The sequence below is a fragment of the Hippocampus guttulatus genome, chromosome 19 (genome assembly GCF_054856545.1).
Source record: "Hippocampus guttulatus isolate MCC_2025c chromosome 19, RoL_Hgut_1.0, whole genome shotgun sequence".
Lineage (NCBI taxonomy): Eukaryota > Metazoa > Chordata > Actinopteri > Syngnathiformes > Syngnathidae > Hippocampus > Hippocampus guttulatus.
The window spans coordinates 9,522,583-9,547,815 of record NC_141279.1 but is presented as its reverse complement, the minus strand read 5'-3'; the positions used below and the strand labels follow the sequence as shown (position 1 = coordinate 9,547,815).

Sequence of the window (25,233 nt, the reverse complement as noted above, 5' to 3'; positions counted from 1 at the left end):
CCGTAGAGGGGGACGGCGTGCAGGGATGTGAAAGGTCGGGGCGGCGCTCGCAGTCCAGTCTGCCCGCACCCCCCCCCCCCCCCCCCCCACTCTGTTCACTTGCACGTGTGCACGTCATAAACGCGCAGGCACTCCTGGCAGCTGACGTAGCAGCACCAGTGGAAGATGCAGTGGCACTTCTCTTTGCGCTTCTCAGTCCGGGTGTTGTGGCCGCGGCCGCAGCAAAGCAGGTCGCAGCCCTCGATGCCGTGCGACGACACATTGCAGGCGCGGTCCCGCGTCCCGAAGGAGCCCGTCTCCTGGTTGGGCTCGCAGAAGTTGGGCGAGCCCTCGTAGTAGACCAGGTCGCGCTCGGTGGGGTGCTTGAAGAAGGGGTACTTGACGCGCAGGGTCTCCACCCAGCCGCGGGACTCCCGGTGCCTCTCCACCACCATCTCGGAGGCGCTGTCGTACTTGTCCTTCAGGTAGTCGCCCAGCATGCGGAAGTCGGGCTGGGCCCACCAGCACGTCTTCACCTCGCAGCTCCCCGACAGGCCGTGACACTTGCAGCGGAGATGCATGTGGTCCAGGATGGTCTGGGCGACACACAACACCACATTGTTCAAATGTCAATGCAATGATACGACGCTGGAAAGAAAGAGCGAGAGAGAGATAGAGATGGAATCTGAGATAGAAACATTCCAAAGCCTGCGGTCATGCATACTTGACACTCGCAGACAAAAAGTTTCTTCCACCGATTCGCCAGCGGTGGGAAGTAACCACATATACAAATATTTTTTTTTTTTTATATCAATCCATTTTGTCGGTATGCTTGCTCGGGAAACTATTTTGTGTGTGTGTAGAGAAGGTTTTCGGTGGTGGTGTGCCAAGTTATCAAAACGGGTTCGCCCAATCATTGAAGTAAATTGGCAGCGAAAATTTTTGGGTGGTGTTTGTCTTTTCACTGTAAGTCTCACAGATTTGCTGACTTGATACTGACTAATGCCTGATTAGAATGTTGAGTATGTTTGTGGTTTGGAGGGGGGGGGGGTGTCAGAAGTTGATAAAGTGCAGAGCGTGAGCATCTTCATGGGAGAAGAGAAAATCATGGCAGTCAAACAACAGGGATTGACAACAAGAGTGCCGCACGAGATCATCGGCTGCGCTTTTGCTCGACCGAATCATCTTGAAGCTTATCTCGGGTCGCTGAGATCATATTGTCTTTCAACTCCAGCCCATAAAGGCGACTTTGGGGCGTAGATGCTCATTCTGTAGCTCACCTCCTCAGCAGGGCGCCCCGAGACGCCTTTGTCGTTCTTTTCATTATATTTAACCTTGCGGAACCCCCCCCAAAAAAAATCCCAGTGCACCTCACCATCCCACTCGAGGATGCAGAGGTGACCGGGGGTCTAGAAGTGCCCCCCGGCTCCAAACGAAGGCAGCGTGAGCGAGGCCAGGTGGCGAAGCGGGGCGTGGGCCCTGCCGGCTTGTTCCCGTGTGGTCCCGGCCAGCCGCTCATGCGTAAACTCCCGACTTTCACCCTCAAGCCATGCGGCCGACTTGACAGTCAGGACATTTTTGCTGTGGGTGTGTTGCGTGCGGCCAAAAGCGTTGGTGTGTCAAGTGTGTTCGCTTTCAGCTCAAACAGAAACATCGGCTAATCTTCCAAGTGACAGAACAAGCGGATCCTCTTATTTAGCGAATTTATCCCCGCGATGAGTGGCCGGTTAGCGGGTGATCTGACGCGTTTTTACCTCCCGTCAGATCCTCGAGCGCAACATTGTGGAGTTTTTACCGTGCGTCCCGCTTCGTTGTTGTGCCGGTTCATGGCCGAGCGGGCGTCCGGTCGGGTCTCCCGGGCGTCCGCAAAGTTTCGGGACACCATCACCCCGAACTCTGCGTCCTCGCTGCAGCCGCCCCACTTCCAGCCCTCCCCGGGCGGTCCCTTGTGGTGGGAGTCGCAGCCGCACGTGGTGGACGTACCCTCGGCGCAGGAGCGCGTCACGGCGAAGGCGACGCCGGCCGAGGCGATGGCGTGGACAAACGCTGACTCTCTGGTTGCTGCGGGAGACGGAAGCCGGGCGGCAAACAGGCAGGGGGGGGAGAGAAGCGAGAGAGTGTGTCAATCGTGTTAAACATGGTCAAGAGCAAACGTGAGCTCTGCCAACATCCAGACGCCGCTATTCAAAGTTCTTCCCTTCAACGCAACTCCGCTCGGGACAAAGGAGAGGCTCCCTTGAGGAGTCTACTTGAAATCATGACAATGTGCTTCGTGGTTTTCCGGCGACCCTTTTTGACGGGTTTCTACTTTCTTGATCCCGAGTTTTCAGCACCGCCACGACTCCTTGCAACCTTCCCATTGGACAGCCTCTCATTTTCACGCACGAGGACTTGACGCCTCATCCTCTGGCAGCAGATTGCAGCAATGCCATCGCCACCAAATCTCCTTTGTCCATCACCATCTCAAACAAGAAGGGGCTTGAGCTTGATCCCTGTGGTGGTCCCACCTCCGACTTGAAGTTTTCCGCTGCAACCTAGCTCACTTCATCAAAATGTCCAGTACTCGTCCAACCTGACCCTCTGCTACTCTGGATTTGACCACGTCGACTTTGACCAGGAATGACATCGCCGTCAGAGGAAGGAATCGCTCTCGTAACCCGAGGAAACCCTTCATACCTGTGCGGACATTCAACTGAAACCCCAACTTGTCACCTGTTTCTATTTGGATGAAACCAAGACTGCAGAGTGGCGGGAAATGGTCCATAAAATACGCCGGGTCACCCGGACTGGATGGTTAAAGAGACCCCCCCCCCAACGTGCCTCCACATCCCTGATGATAAAGGACAGTAAACACTTTGTTTACTCCGGAGTGAGTGAGGACTCCTGGGAAAAGCAGAGTCCCTGCAGTGACATCAGCCCTTTGTGGTTGTGTCGGGGGGGGGGGGGGCCTTAGCGCTCAGTGGGATCTCATGACCTCCTGTCATCCCTGAGGTGTGCTGCTGTGCATCTGGATAGTGTTTCGGGAATGTTGTCAACCCCCCCCCGTCCCCGCAGCCGCTCATCCCCTACCCGTCCCCGTTCAAGCGCCCAAGGCGTTCAGGTGAAACCGAGCAGCGCGTCGGCCCGTTTTCATTGCCGGTGCCCCCTTTGAAGGCGGCGGCTCATTATGTAAGATGATCCCATTGTTTCATAATCGCGGCGAACTTGTTGTTGTGGCTCTGCCATGACGCGCCGCCGGCTCTCACACAAATGTGAAAACACCAATACGCTTGGGGGGGTATGGACTGGTTTATTCAGGTAGAGGCAGAAATTCCAAGACAATGAGTTTGCCACCCACTTTTTAGTCAACACCTTTGACAATAATTTGACCTCATTTTTCTTTTCCTGTGTATCTTTTCCACTTTAAAATGGACGCATAAGAACTCGCGAGATAGACCTTTATTCATCCCACGAGTAAAATTATAAATTCGAGAACACCAAAAAGAAATGCCTGAATGGCTTTCTGTGTCTGAGGTCAGTGCTAATGTTAAGCTACTGTCCAGCTCCTCAAATGTGCCCGATATTTTGCATCTTGCCAAAGGAGCAGTATTGGTCAGCTGAATCCGAACGGCGGCGTCCTGGACGACGCGCCGCTGCTGCCTTTACCTGCTGGGCTCATCAATCCGCCATTGTTTCCCATATGTCACACTGCGTTAGGCACACAAAGAGCCCAGCGACTGGCGCCCCCACCGCCCCGCTCTGCCCGGAGCTGGCATTCCCTAAACCCCCTTAACTAAGCGCACCCCCGCCCGAACAGAAATCCCATGCGCCGCACCAGCAGCCCCGCCGCAGGGCTCCAACCTCCCCAGGCCAAGCTCGCTGACGTCCAAGGTTCGATCGCCGCCTCACCCCGTCCCGAAGAGCGCGCCCGGGCCAGGTTGCGAGAGATCCCCCCTTTCAGCCTGTTCACGACAGAGTCAAAAGGGCGTGTGAATGGGGCGTCCGTGGGAGCCGGACTGTGTGAGGCGCGCAGCGGCCTTCATGCACAGTAGGGGTTGAGCGCAGCCCCCCCCCCCCCCCCCCCCAACCCCGGCCCTTTTCTATTGCCTGTAATCTCATTTGGCCTCCCCTCTCCTTTTGAGTTGATGGAGGTGCTTGGACCGCTTTACGCTGCCCGCATTCATTCGCCTGTGACACAAACACAAGCTGATTTTTTTTTTCATTTTTTTTTTTCTACCTCGACCTTCCCCGCCTCATCCCACTTTCACTGTCGCAGGAGCCATCCCGAATATTAATATTCCACGTGTTCCGGCGGCACTTGACCGGAACCGCTGACCCTCTTCCGTGCGGCGCGCCGTAAACGGGCAAAAGGCGGATGCAAGCGGAATGTGTCGGTGCTTGTGTGTGCGGCGGCTGCAGCCAGGAAAAGGTGTCTATTATTGTAATTGCCCCAGTTAGTGTTTTGGCAGCAGAAGCGCAGGCAGCCCTGCGCCTCGGGCTTCAAACTGTTCCCTTGCTACATGTGGAGGTTTTGTAACGGCTTGCAGTGGCCTTTGTGAACCCGCCACGCATGAGTCATCCCGCAGTGATGCAAACGCGGGAGGCCGGCGTACCTTTATCCAGCACGGGGCCGAAGATGGCGAGGTTGTCTTTGATGGTGGTGCAGTTCCAGCGCCGCCCGCGGAACTGGTGCTGGCACTCCTGGATGCCCAGTTTGACTCCCTCGGCCACGCTGGGCATGATCTCGATGGAGTTGCGGCAGAAGCCCAGCTGCTTGGGCACCAGGCCCGGGATGGAGCTGCACAGGATGGGTCGGGAGCCCAACGATGAGTACTGCTGCCCCAGGGCCAGCGACCTGGCGGGGGGGGGGGGGCGACAACGTCACTCAGCATCTCGGGGAAACAGCAGACCTCCATCTCCGACATCCGAGATACCCGCGTATAAAGGGACCGCGTTTTGCCGCCGGACACCCGTGTAAGTTGAAAGTCAAGAGCCGTTCATTCCAAGTCCCAATTCATCGACAAGACTTTTAAGACAAGGGTCTTTATCTGAATTCATTTGAGGATTTCGGCTTCTTCCGATCCTGAGTAACAAGTTCAAAGTCAAGCCTGTCTTTGACTTGCTCTTTCCTCGACGAGATTTTTAAGGCAGTGGAGTCAAGAATCGTTACCGTTTTTGTGATCCGCAACATATACAGTAGGTAGGTTTACAGTCCAAACTTCGAGTCCAAGTTTAGGAGTCTAAAGGGGTCCAAGGTCTTGACTTCGGTTTGCATAAATCTTTGACTTGTTCTTGATCCGCGACAGCGTCAAGCCTTTCACGTCACGTCTTTTACTTCTTCGTTGACTTAAGACTGAAGAGGTCGGGGTCAAAAGCTGCTCTCAACAAGTCACGGAAATCAGGTGAGTCGATGAGATGCTGAGATTCATTCAAATCAACAAATGAAGGCAGGTGTCATCCTGTGACTTATTTTCTTTCATTCAGGACAAATTCCTGCCTCACAGTTTGTGTCCTCCATGAACTTGCCGCATTCCCCATCATTGTGACGTGCCGAGGGCATTTGAGGGGGGGGGGGGGTGGAAATGTGCCGCACCGCTCCAGCAGCCTCCTCCAACTCTTGACATCGCAAGCGTTCGCGGTGAGTCACTCATGTCTACCGCTGACGGCTCCCATTTATGTATTAGCGGACCGGGGGGTGGGGGGGGATGCCTCTCAATCAGGGCTTGGACTCGAGACCCAATCAGTGCGGCTAGCGACTGGGACGGATGAGGGTGCCACAGCCCCCCTGACAGCACCTGCGCAGCACAAAGTCAAGTATGAATACAATTTTGCGACGACGGCCACCCCCCCCCCCCCCCCCACTACCCCCCACCTCTCTCTGAGCTCACTCCAGGGCGTTAAGCGTCAAATTAGCAATGCAATCTTTTGACCTGTCTATCTCTCATTTTGCAATCGAATCTAATGGAATCATTTTTGCTTTGTTGCTAGCGAAATTCAAGCGAGCTTCAGACACTCTGCCAGCAAAAGTCACCACATCTGGCCTCCATCGCTTCGCGTCCTTGCTGCGCATGAAAAGTCCAGGTACGTGTCTTTCTAGCAAGATAGCACGTCGACCACTCCGGTCCTGCCCGCCCACCCGCTCGCCTTCCCTCCTGCTTTTCCGGGCTTCTCGTAAGCCGCGAGCAACATGTCCCGACCGGGGCGGCGAACGGCAGACCTCCACGGAGGCAGCCAGCCATGCGGGGGAATCTGCTGCAGGCGCTGCAGGGACAAACGGCAAAGAGCGGCGGCGGTGGCGGCGGCGGCGGCACACTGCAGGCTTTGGCAGGTGCGTGCCCCGGCAAGTCCTGATTGGGGCCTCTTCTTGCCGGGGGGGGGGCTTTACGACCTAGTTGGGGGTTTTCTCCGGAGCCAATCTCAATGGGCCCATATGTGAAAGTACAGTAGCACCTTCACGTACGGTTTCAATTCACTCATGGAATCGATTCTCCCCTTTGAAATGAGTTCAAATGCCATCAGTTTGTTTTGTCCCCCCTCACCCCTCCAAAAAAAAAGTGACCCATTTATAGTGAGGAAAAATATGAGTTTGTTTGAATATTTACTTTACAATATTCGAAAACAATAATACAAGAGAATGAAAATAAACCAAGTGCCTTGTGTGGTGGTGAGCCTTGTAATGGGGCGTGGCCTCGTGAGAGCCGTAAGTCGTCGCTTCGGAAAATTTGCTCCAACATGATGTTAAGGCTTCTTTTCTTTTTTTGTATCGGGCCCCCCGGGGGCTGGTCCACATGAATCCAGCAGAACCTGTGAGTGAGGAGGATAAGTTGAGCGCTTTGGTCGGTCGTTATAGATGGCAAGGCTGCCTTTGGCGTTGGATTAATTAACAAGATCTTCACATGAGTAAGTGAACTCTGTCTTCTGCTCTTATTGTGAAACTTTATCCCCTGCTAAAAAAAAAAAAGCTGCAGGGCCGACGTACACAAAAGGACAAGCAGGGAGGATGTTTCCACCCTCAAGGCTGAAAAGGCACCAGGGGGAGTCTTTCAGATCGACTCGGCGCTATCTCCCCTGAAACAGGAAGTGACGTGCTCACCGAGGTGACCTTTTGCGCGCAGTGACGGCAAGGAAAGAAAAGCAAAACTCGCCAACAAACTTCTCTCGTAAATAAGTCAGGCTAGCATATGCCGCCTCGAGCCTCGAGTGTCGCATCCCCAAGTGACCTTCGGGACGTCTTTACCTCGGAACGCGGACGCATACGCGGCTGTTTGTCACATTCGCCCGCGGGCCGTCGCGTCACCGAGCGAGTCGCCACCGCGCTCTCGTCACCGAATCCCTCAAGAAGGTCCGCGGAGAGCCGCAGACGGCGGAAAAGAGACGAAAGTGGGCCACGGATGGTTGGCGGCTTTTCCCGAGGACGGGACTTTTTCTCGTGTTGACGACTTTTTCTCTGGCACGCTTTTTGATTTGTAGTCCAACCGCTTCCGGCTGATCAGATAAAAAATGACAGGGCCATTGAAAGATGTTCCAACCTGTCGGGGAGCTCCAGAGCTCATCCCGCCGCCGCCGCCGGAGTGCAGCGGTGGGACGATGACGCCCTGCAGTCACGAGAGGGAAGATGAATGCTCCGTAAACTTGTGAACTCTCCGCCGAGACCATCGGACGCATTAGGCCTGATTAACGAAAAAAAAAACAAAATGGTGATTGCTCGCACAAAAACGTGTGGAAGCCGATCGACGAACCGGTCGCGCGCGTCCGCCAAACGGGCAAAATAACCTCCATCGAACCCGAGGCAAATTGCGCTGGCTGATTTTTCTGACCCCAAGAAGTGCAATTTTGAACGGCGTCAAACTTTGCCCCATCTGATTCCCGCGCGCTCGCGACGAGCAAAATGCAAGAAAAGGCCGATTTTGAACGGGAGCTTTTTTTTTTCCAAGCGGATAAAAATTCATTTGAGGTCAGGATCTCTGCCGCCGGGGTGACCCGGCCAAGAGGTCGGCAAAGCGACATTCTCGCGTCAAAGCGAGAACGCTTCGGGGCTTTCGGGAGACCGCAGAAGCCGTAAGACGACAAACAACCAAAGCCCGATTTCACATTTGGAACACGAGGCGGTGTTGCGTGGTTTGCAGCTGGTGCTCCCTCGGGATAGAGTGGAAAACTCCGAGTGGAAGAACTTGAGTGACTTTCGCTTTAGTCAGCAGAGTATTCCGTGCCGCGGGCCTATCGAAGCTTGCAAGCTCTTTTTGCAAACTCACGCCTTCGCCAAGGAACAGATGAAACAAGTGTCGTGCAACAACGCGAGGCATAGCAACCGCTTGTTTTTTTTGTTTTTTTTTTCGCCCGTAGACTGGAGTACTCAAATCAAGCACGACGGCCATCCTCGTAAAAGGGCCACCGAATGTCACCGTCACTCATTTCTTTCGGACCCTGAGAGAGAAGCAGGATCTATTTCTGGCAAAAAAAAAAAAAAAAGAGCTCAAGCTTCAGCAGACGTTTTTGTGGCTTTCCTGACGAGTGATGCATTTGTTTGCTTCTTCCACTCACGCTTGCAACCGCATCACTTCCCGTTCCTCAAGCGTGACCTCGGAGCTCTTCGCTAGCTCGGCGCCATTTTGATGCTAGCTTGTTGGCTCCGCGCTGCAAAACGTCAGCACTGATCCGTCCGGCGCAAATCAAAACTCGCACGGGAGCGTGTGGAATCTTCAGGTGCGCTTCTGGAATTTGTTTTGTTAGGGATGGAAATGAGGACGCGGCGTCTTTTGAAGACACGCATTGCGCGCTGATCACAAACTTGCCGTCGCCTGCGTGTTGTGAGTCGTCGCCCGGTTGGAGTGCTCACCCGGTTGGAGTGCTCACCCACATTTTGACATCTCTTTGCTCTGCGACCAAATCGGACTTTGGTGCACGGGAGCCACATTTGACCGGGTCACGGTGACCCGGCCGGGGGGGGCTGCGATGGTGTGATCGGCGCACCTTTGGTCGCGCAATGCCACCTCGTGTGTTTTAGCCGCTAACGCGTCGGCAGGTGAGATGGGCCGGCTAATGAAGACTTGAAATGTCGCAAGTGTGCTCTCCGTCCTAATGACTTTGTAGCCCGCGGGCCTCTGAGGTTTCCCTTTGAGGAACCGGTCCGGCCTGCGTTTTAGTGCCGCTAATAGCCGTGGCTGATTGTGAGTGGGGGTCTACTATGTCATTTCCTACCAGCGCGCCGTGCCTCCGCTTTGATGACGGCCCAGATTACGCCGGCTTTGAAATGTGCCTGTGAAGAGCTCGCCTCGCTCGCTCCCCCGCGTTGACGTCGACGCCGCGTCCCGAAAGACCGTTGCCCTCGGCGACGTGACAGGTGGCGGCCGTGGCTAGCGCAGGTCGACCCCCCCCTCCCCCCTCTAAAAAAGTCTCAAGAAACGCATGTCATTTTAGGATCCTTCTGTCATTTGCTTGGGGACCTTCAAATTTGGGAACAATCAGCTGCTAAGATAGTTGTGAGGCATGTTTATCATGGACAAAGCTGCCAAAAAAAAAAAAAAACTGGCTCAAGAAGCATCGCCCCAAGAGAAACAGGAACTCTGCCATTTTTGCTTTGAAGCAGGGCTGTGCTCATTTGCATGGCTCCATCGAATGTTTGAAACCGTGTTTATCATGAGTTGACCCACAAAAAAACAAGTAGCATCGCCTCAAGAGACACGAGAAGTCTGCCATCTTAGGGCCACTTGGGCCCTTTCCACGTGACGTTTCATCCCAGCGATTTTAGTTGTTCCCAAATTTGAAGAAGTGCAGATTTTGCGTAACTGCGGGTGGCCAGCAAAGTTTGGACTCGGAAGCGCACCTGGTTACAACGCGCAGGCCAAAGACTCTTTTGCCACCAGCCCCCAACGTGAACGTCGCCCCTCAGCCCTCCGAGGAACCTTCCCGCCCTCTTTGCCTTGACGTCCGTCGCACCTCTGTGACATCCTCGATCCTTTCACACGGAGCGGTCGCACTGGGAATCATTTCGAGTGATCCGTCTGAGATTGAGGAGTGCAAGTTTTTGGAAGGATGAGCGGGAGGGAAGGGGGGGGCTGTCGGATAATGACATTCCTGAGACCCGGAGATGGACTCTTCAGCTCCATTTAAGCTGCTTTGGGTCACACAGGAGGTGTGTGTGTGTGAGCGTGCTTGGTTTTGCCTTGGATCTTAGGACAAAAAGTGAGCCCTCAAATGTGAGTTTGATCCAAAACATACCTTGTGCCGCCTCATTCTAATCAGATTCAATCCCAAATATTCTTCCGTGACAGGGTTGAGAATGTCCTTGGGATTTTTTTTCTTTTTTTTGATTTTTCGGGGGTGCTCCACATGCCCAAAAAAAAACTCCAGTCAGTACACGTCTTGTCATGTTAGGTCAAAATTGCACATTTTCACTGATCCACATCAAATGTAATGAATATGTCCATCATGCAGGACGCACGGAAAAGTATCAGGGAAATTTGGCCGAAACCCAACTTGTTTGACGTTTAGGGGCGGGAGAGGGATGGGGGGGGGGGGGGGGGGCTTCACCACGGCCATTCCTCAGCACCTGCGCCGTCACCTGGAGCCACGCGGCGAAAAGAAAATTCGTCAGCCCCAATCAAAGGCAACCACGCGCTTTGTTCACTACGGGGAACACGACACCGTCGTCACGTAAGCTCCTTGAAGGCCCACCCCCCCCCCCCCCCCCCCAAAAAATTTTTTGAAATAGCCCGTGGGGTCAGCAAGCCGAGCCCCTTTGTGGCTCGCGCGAGGTGGTCCTCGCCGGAGCCAGCGCTGGGCGTGCAGGCCTCGCAGAAGCGCTTGGCGGTCGCCATCGCGCTAAATGGAAGCAGAAGAGCACGCTGGCGCTGCGCGGCGGGCCACATGCTCGCTTGGGCTACCCAACGTGTAGTCGCGTTGACAAGCGGTGCAGACAGGGCCAACTGCGCCTTTGTCACACACGCACGCACGCATATCGCATAGAAGTGACACTTCCAAATCTCTTAAAAGTTCACCAGAATTCTGCAGTGACTCGTGTGAAGAATTCACCTGCCAAATTGTGTTGGCATGACAACAACTTTTTGTCCTGAAGAAAAGTCATTTTTTTTTTTTTGTTCTTGTGAGAATGTTTTTTTTTGTTTTCCTCGAAAAGGTCTGATTTTGTTCTCGCAACCTAGCAACTTTTTTCGGCTCGAAAATATTAATTCTTGTAAGATTACACCCCCCCCCAAAAAAAAAGCCAGAAGAGAAAATGATTTCCTGCTTTTCTGGAAATCCTTGTGGACGTGACTTTGTATCTTCTTGGGAAGACTTTTGCCTTGATCCCTCGTGTGGTTCATTTTCTGCAAATTTTCTCTTCCTGGAATTTTGACTCCCGAGTGTCCCGTGTCGCGGAACGACATCCAAAGTCAATGCCAATGACCCTGGCGACCATTTTCACGCTCATCGAATTGCTCTCCAAATCCGCAGAATTTGCCGTCAAATCCGACCCGTCCACTCCAACCGATTCCTCCACCGGCGAGGCCTCGAGCGTTCCCCCCCCCCCCCCCCCCCCCCACCCGAGCGTCGCGTGCCGGCGGTGGATCGCGGCGTACTCACCACCAGATGGGATAACCTCCGAGCACCCGCGAGCCGCACAGCCACACGCACAGCAAATATCCAATCAGGTACAAATCCATGAGGCCAGCCTGCTTGGAAGCTCCGACGCAGGGAAGCTCCACTTTCCCACAAGATTTTGAGGAGGGGGGGGGGGGATTTTCAGCAGCAAAGTGCAGGGGGAATTCAATTGAAAATGTCCAAAAGAAGAAGAAGAGGCGTCCTGTTGTTTGCGTCGGACCAGGGAAGTGTGTTGGGCTCCCGGTGGCTGCCAGAAAAGAAAAGTGAGTGACACTCCTCCGCTTGCTTCCTTCCCTCCCTCTCTTCTTCTCCTTCTTCTTTCCCAAAGGTAGATGTCTTCCTCCCGCTGCACTTTTTCCTCCCTCGGGATGCCTCATCCACAGGCCCAATATTAAATGGGAGGGAGGGGAGGAGGAGGGTGGGGGTTGGGGGGGTCTGGAGATGTCAGCTGGCAAGCCAATCGCAGGAGATGGCCTTAGGTTACGAAAAAAAAATTATTATTCCTTCCCATCTGTCAATCACCCCCCCAACCCCGCCAGCATACACAACCCCTACCCATCCTCCAGTCATGTGCAGGGAGGGCGGGACACATGGAGACAGGAACTTGTTTCCCCCAACCCCCAAAAAAAAAATGTCGAGAAGGTTGCGGCTTGACTAATTGATCCGGATATCGGCCGGCGAGCGCATGTCGCCGCACGCCGCTGAGTAGAGGCTAGTGGGTGGGAGGGAGGCGGGGGGGGGGGGGGGTGGTGTCTAGGTATACGGTGCATTTTCCAAATTGTTGCCCGCCCGCCCCAGCGGGGGTAGCGCATAGAAGAGGGCCACAATAAAGCCATAAAGTACGACAGTGGCATGCCGCGGCCCAAAGGCGACACTTTTTACATCAGCACCATTGTCATTCTGATGGCTGGTGGGAGAGGGGGGGGGGCGAGGAGGGAGTGTGAGGGAAAGGTGTGGGGGGGGTCGGCGCTTGTGATGGATGGCCCGGAGTCATCCGATTCACATACGAGGAAACTGATCAGCATGAATAGCGGCGAGATAGGCGGCATCAAAGGAGAGCCCCGCCACGCCGGGCGACGAGACGTCCCGTCGCGTCGCCGGCTTGTGATGATGTCACGCGCCGAAAACCGAGACTTGCACAAGTTGGCACTTCCCTCGTCATCCTCGTTGATGAGATGGGTAGCTTCCCTTGAAGACTGGTTCTGGTTAGTGGGAGGTTTTGGTTCTCTGTCAGGGGTGTTCTGGCTCTGATTGTTTTTCGTGTCATGCTCTCACTCTGTTTCATGCGTTCTAGTTTTGTTCTCCAGGAGATTCGGATTCTGTGTTTATGGGAGTTGATGCTTGAGGAAGTTCTCGTTCGGGTTCCTATCATTTTTACAGAGTGGTTCTCTGATTCCAGTACTGCTTTTTTTGGGGGGGGGGGGGGATTCCGTAAGTGGTGCGTGTGTGAGTGATCTGGGTGCATAGCCAGTGAGCAGAGCGTGGAGGTCAGCAGTAAGGATCCCCCCCCCCCCCCCAGCCCTCCTTGGAGCCTCTTCTCACACACTCACAGTGTCTTTTATGTGACAACAAAGAGGAAGAAGAACCACTGGACCTGCCACTGGAGGTTGAGCGGGGCACAGAGCGGGTTTTGTAGAGGTGGTGGCGGGGTCCCATCCTGCATGTCCATGTGTGTCACGCGAGAGCAGCCCGCCGGTCTGTTTTCCATCACCGGCGTCGCCGCGTTATTACAACAGCGTCAGCAATGTGCCGAGCTCAGCGTTGGGATTTTTTTGGATGACGAGCTCGTCGCGAGAGGGAATGTGACACAGGCATTTGATTGACGAGCGCGCGGCCCGGGCGACGCGGTCTGCGGTCGGACGCCCGACAACACTGGAAGCGTGTTTCCCCGCTTCGGGCCGACGTGGCTGGAAGCGGCCCCGGCGGTTAAGGTCAACCACGTCGCAGCCAAACGATGTCTTTCACTCGCGTGCGCACACACACACACTGCAAGCCCACACCTCAGTGTGCGTCTGAGGGATCTGCCAGGGGGTGGGGGGGGGGTTGTCAATGAGGTCCCCTCCCGGGCTGGTTTCTACGGTGACCTGAGAAAGGCCGTAAGTAGGTCCGGCCCTTTCTCAGGCCTAATCAGCGTATTAGCACAAAGGAGGACATGTGTTGACCCCCCCGCCCCCTCCCCTCCCCTGGCCAGCCCCCTTCACCCCACCACTCCCTCCAACAGCATGGCTGGACACAGGCAGCCAATAAAACCCGGATTAGGAGGCTATCAACACACACTGAGCTGTAGCCACAAACTTTGTGAACATGCCTCCCCCCCTCCGCTGCCATCTTTCCGCTTTATTCGTTGCGGTTTTTTTTTGGTTTTTTTTGGAGACCCCTTTGCTTCCTTTCAGCCCCGTAAGCTCCTCGCACAATAGACGCCGAGAAATTATTCATTTTGTCGGCAAACTCAGAATCGGGATTGGAATCGTCTTTATTGGCCGAGAATGTTAAAACACACAAGGAATTTGTCACTGGTGGTTGGAGTCACCAAGACACGATGGCAGAATTGACATTTAGAGCATACAGTGGACATTTATCGGGACCCATTATCCAGACCCACTATGGGTCATAATCTGCCATATCAGGGAGAACATATTCCCAAAAAACGTTTTAAAAATACACTCACTGGCCCATGCTTTGTCAATAAGGCTCACTTTTGAGATCTTCGTCGACCAGTGTCTTTATTATTATGCTGCTTGTATGAATTCAATGGGTCATTGGGTTCCGAATAGTTTGGGTTTGAAGCGTTCGAAACGGTGCACTTGGTTGACAACAACAATGTGGCGCAAGAGCTGACACGAGAAACACAAACACGTGGTGATCGGCAAGAAAACAATACATCTGGGCCTGTGTTATTTATCCTCTGCAAAGAGCGTCTAATATGGCTTACTGGGGGTGGGTAAATGGAAGGTGTTAATACTATGTGTTTAATGGCAATGAAAAAGAAATATCCCTCAATGGAGTACCTAATGAAGTGTCCAGCAACACGGTCACTCAGTTAATACTCGGAATAATGTCCTTTTTCTTTTTGGGGGGGGGGGGGTTATTGGGCTTTTGTGGTGTTCCTGTGTGACATGTCCTGGAAGTGTTTGGGTGGGGGATCATATATATGCCTTTTGTCGGGATTCCCTTTTAAGAGGGGGGGACAGAGAGGGGACAAGAACTCTTAGTCCAAAAGAAACCCTTTTCATGAGCGCAGCAAACACTCCAGTGTGTGTGTGTGTGTGTGTGTGTGTGTGTGTGTGTGTGTGTGTGTGTGTGTGTGTGTGTGTGTGTGTGTCCCAAAGGGACGGTGGGCCACTCTTGAGGCGTCCTAATTAAAGGCCACTTAAGCCCCACAAAGTGCGGCGGTGTTGGTTGTTATCGTTGATGGGGGGTGGGCAGGGGCGGAGATAGAGGGCACTCGTAAAAAAGGAGGACCCAGGACAGAGGGACAGAAGGGGGCTACATGCCACAGACTTTGTTCACACAAGATGAAGAGTCAACAGCCCCCCCCCCCCCCCCCCCCCCAATAAGCAGCACCTACACAGGAGCAGGGACCACAATGCTGGCAGCTCACCACTCAGTCCCCTCCTCTTGCTCTCAATCACTGCTGGGACAATAAGGGGGAACCCCCTGATGCCCCCTACCCCCCTGCACAGTCCTGCACCCCCCCCCCCCGCCCCCAAGCCCCTGAAACAGACACTTCTTTTATTGAAATTCTTTGCTGTTCTAATCCTCTGCTTCCTCCAGGCCCAATAATGGACTCTCTGCATCATCAGCCTTTTCCAGCCCAGGCCGCTGTCACATCACAACCCGGCCCGGGTCACAAGTCCACCCCCTCGCCCACTCTCCAGGTCCTGCTGAGAGGAGGGGCCGCACACTGTTGGCCTTTTTCAGGTCAGTAACATTCGATATATCATAACTTTTGTGGGAGGGCAGATGGTTCATAAGTGGAAGATATTTTGGTTAATTTTCCGAAATGAAACTTAAATTTTCATGATTGTAAAAACTCAAACAGTTTATGATCATATTTACAAACAAACTTGTCAAATCAAAAATGAAACATACAAAACGTTTGAAAAACTTTCTGAGGTGTAGAAATGCAGAATTAATTTTCTGGAACAAACAAAAATCCTTTTTCATTTCCTTAAATGAAATAAATGAAACGTTTTTCTGAAAAGTAAAGATATTTTTATGGATTTTCTGAAGCAAATATTGTTGTTGATTTGAATTTACAGCGGCCACTTTATTGTTAGAATGAGTTGTTAATTTAGTTTGGAGTACTCATCCGTTCAAATATGTTCAAGTTAAATTTCGTAAACGTGCTGAGGGATTGAAACACGAAAAAAATAGTAACACGAAACGCATACTGAGTACTTCATCGCTCCAATACCCCCAACAGCATTTGTGTGTTTGTGTCATTTGCACTGTTCGAAGTGGATTGGTGAAAGTGTGCTTAGGATGACATCTGCTGGTTAAATATCAGAACAACATTCAACCAATAAAATACTGTGTGTGTGTGTGTGTGTATATATATATATATATATATATATATAATAATAATTCAATGCATTAAAAAAATATATATACGTATATATATATATATATATATATATATATATATATATATATACGTATATATATATATATTTTTTTAAATGCATTGAAGCCTAAAAGGTATTCTGAAGAACATTTCAGAGTTTGAAATTGTGAGAAAACATATCGCTATCTATCTGTCTATCCATCCATCCCTGAGGAGGCTATGGTGAATCCTTGTAATGTAAAAAACACAACAACAATAAAAAACATTGTCCTAACTTGTGAGGTGTTGAATGTTTCACCGCCACACACGCACAACCAGAGCTCAGATGCACCACGTCCAACGCCACCGCAGTGCCGGGCTCCGACCTGTTTGCCTGTGCAGGTGTCTCATGACATCGCATGCCAGCAGAACACAGTGGACCTTTGGCCTCAGGCTCTTGCGGGCCTGAATTAGTACAAGGGGCGGAACTTATCTGTAATATGACACTGTTGATGTTTGATGTTGGAAGCAGACTATCACCCGTCACTCATCTTTTTTTTTGGGGGGGGGTGCTCGCCCATGGCCTCCCTTTGTGTGCTCAGATCAAGCGTGAGCCTGCCATAAACACTTTTGTTTTTAAACTTCATACAATATAATGTACTGTATATAAAAAATGGACTGGTTGACAGTCAATGTCAAGGCACATATAGATAGACTAATGGAACAGGACAGCAGCCAATCACAGGGTACCGATAGTACCCAAAAACCCCACAGAGGAAGGGAAGAGCCCAGACCGGAACCCTTAGATTGTAGTAATGCCCATATTTATCCCATATGCATTAGTTTTTGTGTAAGTCAAGTCAGCTTTTATTGTCAAATATGCTCTATGTGTAACATACAGCACAGATGAAATTACTTTCCTCTCTCAACCACAGTGCAAACGTAGTGCATTGAACACACACAGCTAAAATGTACATAAAATTACATAAGACATAAATATATAAATGTTAAATAAAATAAATAAAACAAACAGAAATATAAGTGGAATTCTGGACTTTGTATAGTGAATTTCAGTTCCTTCACCTGAATTAATTGATGGGCAAATATGCCACATCCAATGTGACGTTCACACTGACTTAGATCAACTCGCTATATGAGGGGCCTTTGCAGATTTCTGCGCATTGGTTCGTGTGTTGAGCACGTGACCCAAGCTAACCAATTATAGACGAGAGCGGAATGGGTAGGCGGAACCTTCGAGGCTGAACTCTGACCACTGCGCGGGGGGGGCGAGGAGAGATGACGTCGAGCCGCTAAACGGCGCCGAGTTGTCAGCTGCTGGGAAAAGACGACCGAAAAGAAGTGCTCGTGTGTGTATTCTCGGTTGCTTCGTTTGCCTTTTTAAAGCCTTCGCTATGGTCGCCGCCAAGATGCGAGCGGTCGTTCCGTAAGCGAGAGCCTCGCCGAGACCGACGCTGGGATAACGGGCCCCTCGAACCTACTCAGGTCGCTTTCGGAGCCATTTTTGTCTGGTTTGTGATAAGCCGTGTAGCCATTTTTAGCTAGCAGGTGACAAGTGAAGATGCTCTGTTGTTTACTTCTGGTTTTCTATCCGGGTCATGGGTCGCCTGTTTAACTTGCGTATCATCACGTCAGCCACCTTAAATGCTTCCTTGTGATTGGCTCGTGTGACTAATTACTACTTTGGTTTTGGGAAGACGCCCACCGCAGTAGTCAAAAAAGTCAGAACTACAAAGGAAGGTTTATAAATAGTCCACGCACACACTATTTTTCTTATGTATTTTTAGCATTTGTAGTCCTACAATCTAGACAGGGCTGCGGATAACTGGTGAGCCTATCTACCTTGCAATTGTGATTTGGAATCGATTTTTTCCTATTTACCCCTGCTTCTTTGTGTTTTCTCCTCAAATACTCCAGCAATTTAAAAACATTTAGCTTAATTGAAGATTCGTTTCAGTACAGTTTCCCTGTGAGACCTCAGGGAGTACCCCGCTTGTCCAAATCAGCTGGCTCCAGCTCACCCATGACCCAAATGAGGACAAGCCGCTTCATAAATGGATGACTGAAAATTCCCATTTCACTCTTTTAGCTGGCAGCCGGTGACACCGCCATGAACGTGGGTACGGCACACAGCGAGGTGAACCCCAACACGCGCGTGATGAACAGCCGCGGCATGTGGCTGTCGTACATCCTGGGCATCGGCCTGCTGCACGTCATCCTGCTCAGCATCCCCTTTGCCAGCGTGCCCGTGGTGTGGACCCTCACCAACCTCATCCACAACCTGGTAGGCGCACATCGTCATTCATCCGTTGGCTTTCTTCATAACTGAGCACCCGCACTGACCGACTCTGCTTGCACCAACAGCATGGCTTTCACTAGTAATGTCCAAGTTTACATAAGCAGTTGTTGCGAACTCAGCACCTTTCTTTTTTCTCCCCCCGAGCGCACCTTCGGCAAGGCACCTTCATTTATACAGCACATTTCATACACAAGGTGCTTCATTTGAATTGTCTTGAAATGTGGATTTTTGTGGAAAAAATACAGTGCATGTACCTGCTCCTGCACACCGTCAAAGGGACGCCCTTTGAGACTCCTGACCAGGGCAAGGCTCGCCTCCTCACGCACTGGGAGCAGATGGACTACGGCGTGCAGTTCACCGCCTCACGCAAGTTCCTCACCATCACGCCTATCGTCCTGTAAGAAAAAAAGAAACCCAATTCAATCTTTACATTTTCTTTAATTATGTTATCGCTTTGTATTGACACAGTGCAGCAGTGTAAACTGCTAATTTTACTGATTAAAAGACATGTCACAGACACATTAGTGCCCTCGGATATGAGTGACATTTTTCTGGTCACACATCCGCAAGCACATGAGAAATGTGCTTGCGCTGTTTGAAATTTCAGGACAAAATGGGCCGCTAATGTATGTCCGTCTGTCCGTCTTATACTGCCTCCATGTGGCCACGTTGAAAACGAGTGGCTTTTGCTGCACTTTCCACAAAATGCCGTGTTTCGGCAAGTGGAACAAGACAATTTGGGGCTTGACCTCCCCTTTCATTTTCTTCCATTACATAATTACTATATCTTATATTTTAAGAGTGCTATTTTTGGGGGGCAACACCACGGTCACTCGATCATTGATTGGTCTTGGGTATGTGTTGCGCAGGTACATCCTCACCAGCTTTTACACCAAATACGACCGCGTGCACTTCGTGGTCAACACGGTATCGCTGCTCACCGTGCTCATTCCCAAGCTGCCACAGCTGCACGGCGTCCGCCTCTTCGGGATCAATAAGTACTGACCAGGGAAATGGGATGATTGGAGGGGTGGGGGTCCCTGCCATTTTTGCATGGGGACCCTGAAATGCCGTCACCCCAGAAGACGCGCCTGCACAGAGGACAAAGCATGGAAATGTTTTTGGACTTTCAGACTGTGAAGCGTTCGGACGGGATTAGATGCTAGTTAGCATGTTAGTATACGTTTCTCATACGTTTTCTCAGACGAGTGCGAGAAGTGGGGAGCCTCTCCACCCGCTAGTGCCAGAAGAGGAGCTTCCTAGCATGCATCAGTGTGCGTGGTCCGCAGCCACGGCCGCTCTGGTCGCATTTCATGTTGATATTTCATATTTATTACAATAATTATTATTGTTCTTGTTTGTTTTGGCGTACCCGCTGTCGCCATTAAAAGGGCTGAAATGGAAGATTTGTTTGATTTTTAGGTAAGTTGTTTGCTCGTGGTCACGTGATCTTGTGTATAAAACATACAGATAGATATACAGTATTTTTCAAACTCACTCTTGTCAAGTGTGGTATTTGTCATCCATTTTCTGGGGCGCTTCTCCTCATGAGAGACACGGACGATTTGGGCGAGAGATGGAATACGCCCACACAGGCCGGCAGCCAATCACAGGTAAAATTTGTCTTGTTGAAACATATTTGTCGTCGTTTCATTGTATGCGGATAAGATTCTTGGTTCGTTTTAATGTATGGCTTCTCATTTAGGGATTAAAAGTGGAGCACAACCTGGACTGGTCGCCATCCAGATTTGTCCCCCTGCCCCGTCTTGAGGTATTTATTCTCTGTTGCATACTCTTCATGCTCGCATGATAGCAGCTGCTATGCCAAGATAGCAAAATGACATCCTGGGATATCAAATTTTCTCCATGTAGCACAGCACTCTGCAAAACCTCCTTTGTATGATCATATCATATACTGTGTATAAGAGTAAAATATGAGGAAAACGTTTGTATCAGAAGAATACAAATTCGTCCAACAGAGGGCAGCAAAGATTAGCCAGTGACAGTCATGTTTACCTTCAGGAAAACGTCAATATCGAATCTTTGTAGTCATTCATTTTCCATTGATAGCAAATGGAAGTGCAACGCTCAAACCGACCGGGAGGCAACAAATCAATTGTTCCTTTTGTTTCACCTTCAAGATGCGGTTTGTAATCGATCAAGGCCAACTAAATACCGAAGCGACTTTTATATCGACTCTTTATGGCACTGCATCGTGCATTGTCCCACACGGCGACCTCTATCATCATGAATTCAGATTATATGAGGCCGCGTACGTCGATAGCACATGAACATTGTCTATGTATTTATATCCGTACATAGCGCATTCTGTGCATAGTGCATGTTTTGGCCTCTACCCGGCCTCCATTCTTCATGGCTCATGTCTTCATTGGAATTATTCATCAGTGATGACATGTCAGTGATGTAAGTGAATGTGCACGGCTCATAAATAATTGAGCGCCGAGATTTCCCAGGACACCGAACACACCATTGACCCGAAATCGCCCTCTAAGACTCTCTCTCCATTATTTCCGCCAACAGACCTGGGTTAAGCGTAGCTTCTTCTTGATTTTGAAGCCTTTCTCACAAGCGAGATTTTGCCACTTCAGCGTACTGTATCGCGAGGCCTCCGCATTTCAGCCGACCTCTGATGAAGGCCGCGCGTCCTCAAAGGCTGCAGCACTCTTTGGCCGGGGTTCACTTCCGCCCCGCTGCAGGGAATCAACATGCCGACCGCTCCCGATTCCTCCCAAAGGGATCGATGCGAGAAGATGGAGCGTCAGCAAGCCCGGTGGGCCTCGCCTCAGCACTTTGCCCGAGGCGAGGAGTCGCTCCAATGAGCCGCTTATCGATCAGCGTGAGAGGAAGCTCTTTCGTCTGGTTGCCCGTAATTGCGCCGTCAAGCAGCGGGATAACTTTTTCTGTTTGTCGCGTTCACTCAAACTGCCCCCCCCCTCTCCCCGCCAAAAAAAAAAAGAATGGATCCGCTTTTATTCTCTTCCAAGTGCGCTTTCACTTTGCCAGGAAACTTGGCACGATGAGGGAAGGGAATTAATTCTGTGTGAGCGAGGGAGTGTGCGTTTTCATTTTCTGCAACAAAAAAAATCACCAAATGTCAAAGATTGAGAACGTCTTCGACCCTCGAAGTGACTACAGTTGCACACGTTATTCAGAAATGTAACCACGGGACTGTAGCCAAACTCCACGGACGTGGCCGCGGGAGGAAAATGATGACAAATCAAGGGAACGGATGATACAAATGGAAGATGATTTTGTGAATTCACGAATGTACGCAGTCAATGTCTCACGATAAGCCTCGCAAGTTAACACAGGTGATCCCCTGGCTAACGAGAGCGCCCAAAAGTTGCGCTCCGAGAGAAGCATGTTGAGGAACATGCTTCTAAAAATAGCTGGAGCTTTTCATCAGATTTTGCATGGAGGCTCAAGAAGAGGCAGGAGTCCCTTTGATGGGGTTTGCATTTTTTAACACCGCCGCAGCATGCAGAATCCACGCCAGGGCTTTTAGTATTCAGCTGTATAAATTTGCTTTCATGTCATGGAGGCAGCGGGCGGAGGCAGAGCGCGCCTGCAGTCGCTACACGCGCCGACAAAAGTATTGAGTCGCAGCTCCCAATCCGTATTGTCCACGCGTGCTTCCGTATCGCTCGGAAAGTTAAGAAGGTAATGATGTGTCGGCCCGGAGCCAGACCCCACGCCTTCTCCCGGGGACCAGGGGCGCGCCGAGGCGTTCCGTCTCTTCCCGGGCGTCAGCTGAAGGATCCGGTGGGCCGACACAAAAGAAGCGAAAAATCCAAGGTTTCTTAGTCGAGCCGCAGATCAGGGGACACACCAGAAGTTTCTAAGAGCTTGAAGCCGAGATCGTTTAAAGTCCAAAAACAAACTAAGTCCAGAGGCCGAGGTGCAGGCTGGTCACAAACGAGTTTATTCAATCAAACCCGGAGAGGTACAGATGTGCACATCAGGAAACTCTGAAAAACTCCCCGGAATACACAGGTTTTGTAGCGATATGAGGGGCAACCCCTCTCGTTTCATTGGTCAGTTTCTAAGATCGTTTGTTAACTTAATGGTGTCATACTGCGTTGTGTAATTCTGATTGGCTGTGGCTTTCTTTGTTAGCTAGATTTTAATGGTATCTATAATTACTTCATAACTTAGTTTGTGGATTATAATAGTATCACAGTTGTTCTGTTTATAAAAATATAATAGGGGCCCCTACTGGGCCTTTGTATGATTGCTTGTGGCTTTCACCATATCTGTATGCGTGGCTACCTAGTAATGATCTTTCCTGAGCAGACAACGGTCGGTTAACTTGCTTTGTCATGTTCCGTTTGTCTTTTGCAGTTGGAGGCTGTAAATTTCCCCAGTGAGGGACAAGTTACGGACATCTTATCTAAGGGTGGCCACCTTGCTTTGCCATGTTCCGCCTTTCTTACCAAAGACCATCTGAGGGCGACCACCTTGTGTAGCTTTGGCAACCATACTCATTTCCCGCTCGCTATAGTGGAATGTGCAATTTGACATAGAACAGATACCCTTATGCACTCGCACTTCAGTACTCTCTTTGCTGCGTGGGTCAAGCCGTTGATGAAATGATATAGAAACGCATTGAGTGTTTTTGTCCGAATGAAACCTATTAGCAGAAAGCAAAAGTTGATAGCTAATACGCTTCGTTAATGTACAATTAGCTTCTGGGTTTCACATTTGTTTGACCTATTAATTTCTCTGTTCGACAACCGTATGCCTGTTTTTTTTCTATCAGTTATGAGTTATTAATGTGGTTTAACACAGTATTAATATAAAACAGACACTACAGTAACCTTATCTTTCTAAACCGATGTTTAGAAAGATAAACATCTTATTGATTAGCAGTCAGTTCAGTAGCCGCTAACAAGGTTGTTCTCACAGTCGGGGAGGGAAAATGATGAGCCCTCGTTTCTCATGGGGGCCCAATCCACCTTCACTCTGTGAGACATTTGAACTTGTTCAAACAAACTTCCCAAACTCATTTGATCAAATCAATTGCAAGCAAAAACTGCACAGAAAGTAATGTGTACTATGTACATGCCTTTAAGAGGTGGGGCCTGTTGTGGTGCGTTTGAGATGTCTGGGTGTGAGAGGTAGCTGAGAGCAGCTTTTAGATGAGTGTGCTCATTGCATTTTTGTGTATTATTGATCTACCAATGTTGAATAAATTGCTGAAAAGGTCATCGGAAACAGTGGCTCTCCTTTCCCACATGCAAGGGCTTTACAGTAGGGATCCTGTTTAAAAAAAAAAACAGGCTCTCTGAAGGAGAGCTTCAGAAGATGTCCACATTCAAAGGCCTTTGGGAACTCCACTGGCAATCGTTCAGCCTTTAATTTGGCTCGGCTACAAAAAGAAAAATAACTCCAGAAGCAGAAGGCGTTTTTATGCAAAACGTTCCCCGGGTGTTGAATTAAAAATGTCCATCTGCTGACTAAAACCCACACTCGCTTTTTCACATATTTAATCTCAATGCCTGGACAGGCGTGTTTTTTGATTAAGCGATTGATTGATTGATTGGACATATTTACGCATTACAAGACAATAAAAATTGGAAGAACAAAAGAAAAATCATCAATAGATGTTTAATGGTTTTACATATTCACAGAGAGTCGGAAGAAATACATAAACTTGTCCCATCCTACCCCATGTTTATCATGAATGTGCCAAATTACGCCCTAAAAATTAAAGACGTGTTCCCATGTCATCTGTATTGTCGACATTTCAGAGCAATATTAAAAGAGACTTAAACGGTCATTAAATTGTCAAGGATTACAAGCCATCATGGGTACTTTCTTTAATTGTGTCACATGTTACTATAAATGAGTCAAATCAGAAACAGATTTAACAAAGTTTCTCAGAAGTCATTTGGTTCCTCTATCATTTGTATTATAATTTTTTTGAGATCTCCATCTGTTTTCTATGACGCTTGCCGACACGGGTCACAGGAGAAGTCAAGCGAGTACAAATTGGAAAACAACATAATTCATTGTTATCTTAATTCAAATATAATATGTCATATATATTTTTGTATTATTTTGAATGAATATCGCAATTTGTTTTATTTTATGTGGTTGTTTTGGTTCCAGTTTCTAAAATAATACCACTACGGCAAATGCTCTCCCTCGAAGTGCTTGTACTACATATCCCGCAATGCACCGCGCGGCCGGTCTCATTAATGTCAGCTGTGCTCCACCCCTTTGTTACGTTTGCCGTTACGACCGCCATTGTTGTTTTTATTTTTCTTTGCGATTACCTAGTTCCAAAGCAGTCGAGTCAAATTAAGGTAAATTTGAGTGAACCTTATTGAACAAAACGTTGGTGTTTATCTAGTAGTTATCTCAGCTCACGAGTTTGATGTGAAGCGTCACAAATTGCTATGTTTGCTAGTTAATTGCTGTACTACGTGGATAAAATGGCGACTTTGTCCTCTGTGTAAAATGTCTTTTTTTTTAAGCCAAGAGAGATGGTTTTTTTTTAGTTTTGATGAAAGTAACTTATATTTGGGATTGTGTTTTTTTTTTCAGTCAGGTATCATTGACCAGCCAGTGGGTCCAGCCTGAAAACTGACATACATCGTGTCCATAAAGTATGTATACTTTGTAAATGTTTTTACGAAATGACATTGTATTCAAATGTCACATTTCATATCCTTAGATAGATATCCCTCCAAAGGTCAATACACGGCTGCATTCAAGTAGGCTTGATGCCGTAACTCCACATTGCCATCAATTGTGTCCAGACTTTCAACACACCCTTTAATGCTGTCTG

At 49.9% G+C, this 25,233-nt stretch overlaps 2 protein-coding genes across 7 annotated transcripts; one reads left to right on the top strand and one right to left on the bottom strand.

Moving 5' to 3' along the window:
- Window positions 1-95: 95 nt before the first annotated feature.
- On the bottom strand, window positions 96-11,773 carry wnt3 (wingless-type MMTV integration site family, member 3). Its single transcript, XM_086138527.1, has 4 exons — window positions 11,539-11,773; window positions 4,572-4,813; window positions 1,775-2,040; window positions 96-575 (listed from the first exon to the last, which is right to left on the bottom strand). The coding sequence occupies exons 1-4, from the start codon at window positions 11,616-11,618 to the stop codon at window positions 96-98; spliced, it is 1,068 nt and encodes a 355-aa protein (XP_085994653.1). The 5' UTR covers window positions 11,619-11,773.
- Window positions 4,848-23,645, top strand: LOC147190179 (ORM1-like protein 3). 6 transcript variants are annotated; one of them, XR_015104066.1, is made up of 11 exons: window positions 4,848-5,158; window positions 5,265-5,360; window positions 5,443-5,596; window positions 5,947-6,286; window positions 15,331-15,477; window positions 18,210-18,404; window positions 18,665-18,816; window positions 19,289-19,841; window positions 19,974-20,032; window positions 20,125-20,190; window positions 22,782-23,645. XR_015104066.1 is itself a non-coding variant. In XM_086138528.1 (4 exons), the coding sequence occupies exons 2-4, from the start codon at window positions 18,231-18,233 to the stop codon at window positions 19,422-19,424; spliced, it is 462 nt and encodes a 153-aa protein (XP_085994654.1). In that variant the 5' UTR covers window positions 17,372-17,605; window positions 18,210-18,230; the 3' UTR covers window positions 19,425-19,916. The 6 variants fall into 6 exon arrangements, 1 of the variants encoding a protein (XP_085994654.1); XR_015104065.1 differs by having other exon boundaries at window positions 4,848-5,360; XR_015104067.1 differs by lacking the exons at window positions 4,848-5,158; window positions 5,265-5,360; window positions 5,443-5,596 and adding an exon at window positions 5,647-5,772.
- The last annotated feature ends 1,588 nt before the right edge of the window (window positions 23,646-25,233 follow it).

Bases quoted from the DNA above. Each gene is read 5' to 3' on its own strand.
- LOC147190179 (XM_086138528.1), top strand. From the start codon at position 18,231: ATGAACGTGGGTACGGCACACAGCGAGGTGAACCCCAACACGCGCGTG. The intron at 18,405-18,664 runs GTAGGCGCACAT...GAAAAAATACAG, and splicing joins CCAACCTCATCCACAACCTG to TGCATGTACCTGCTCCTGCA. The intron at 18,817-19,288 runs GTAAGAAAAAAA...TGTGTTGCGCAG, and splicing joins ACCATCACGCCTATCGTCCT to GTACATCCTCACCAGCTTTT.
- wnt3 (XM_086138527.1), bottom strand. From the start codon at position 11,618: ATGGATTTGTACCTGATTGGATATTTGCTGTGCGTGTGGCTGTGCGGC. The intron at 4,814-11,538 runs GTGAGTACGCCG...CCCCCCCGCCAG, and splicing joins GGAGGTTATCCCATCTGGTG to GTCGCTGGCCCTGGGGCAGC. The intron at 2,041-4,571 runs GTACGCCGGCCT...CGTCTCCCGCAG, and splicing joins CGGCCCCGTGCTGGATAAAG to CAACCAGAGAGTCAGCGTTT.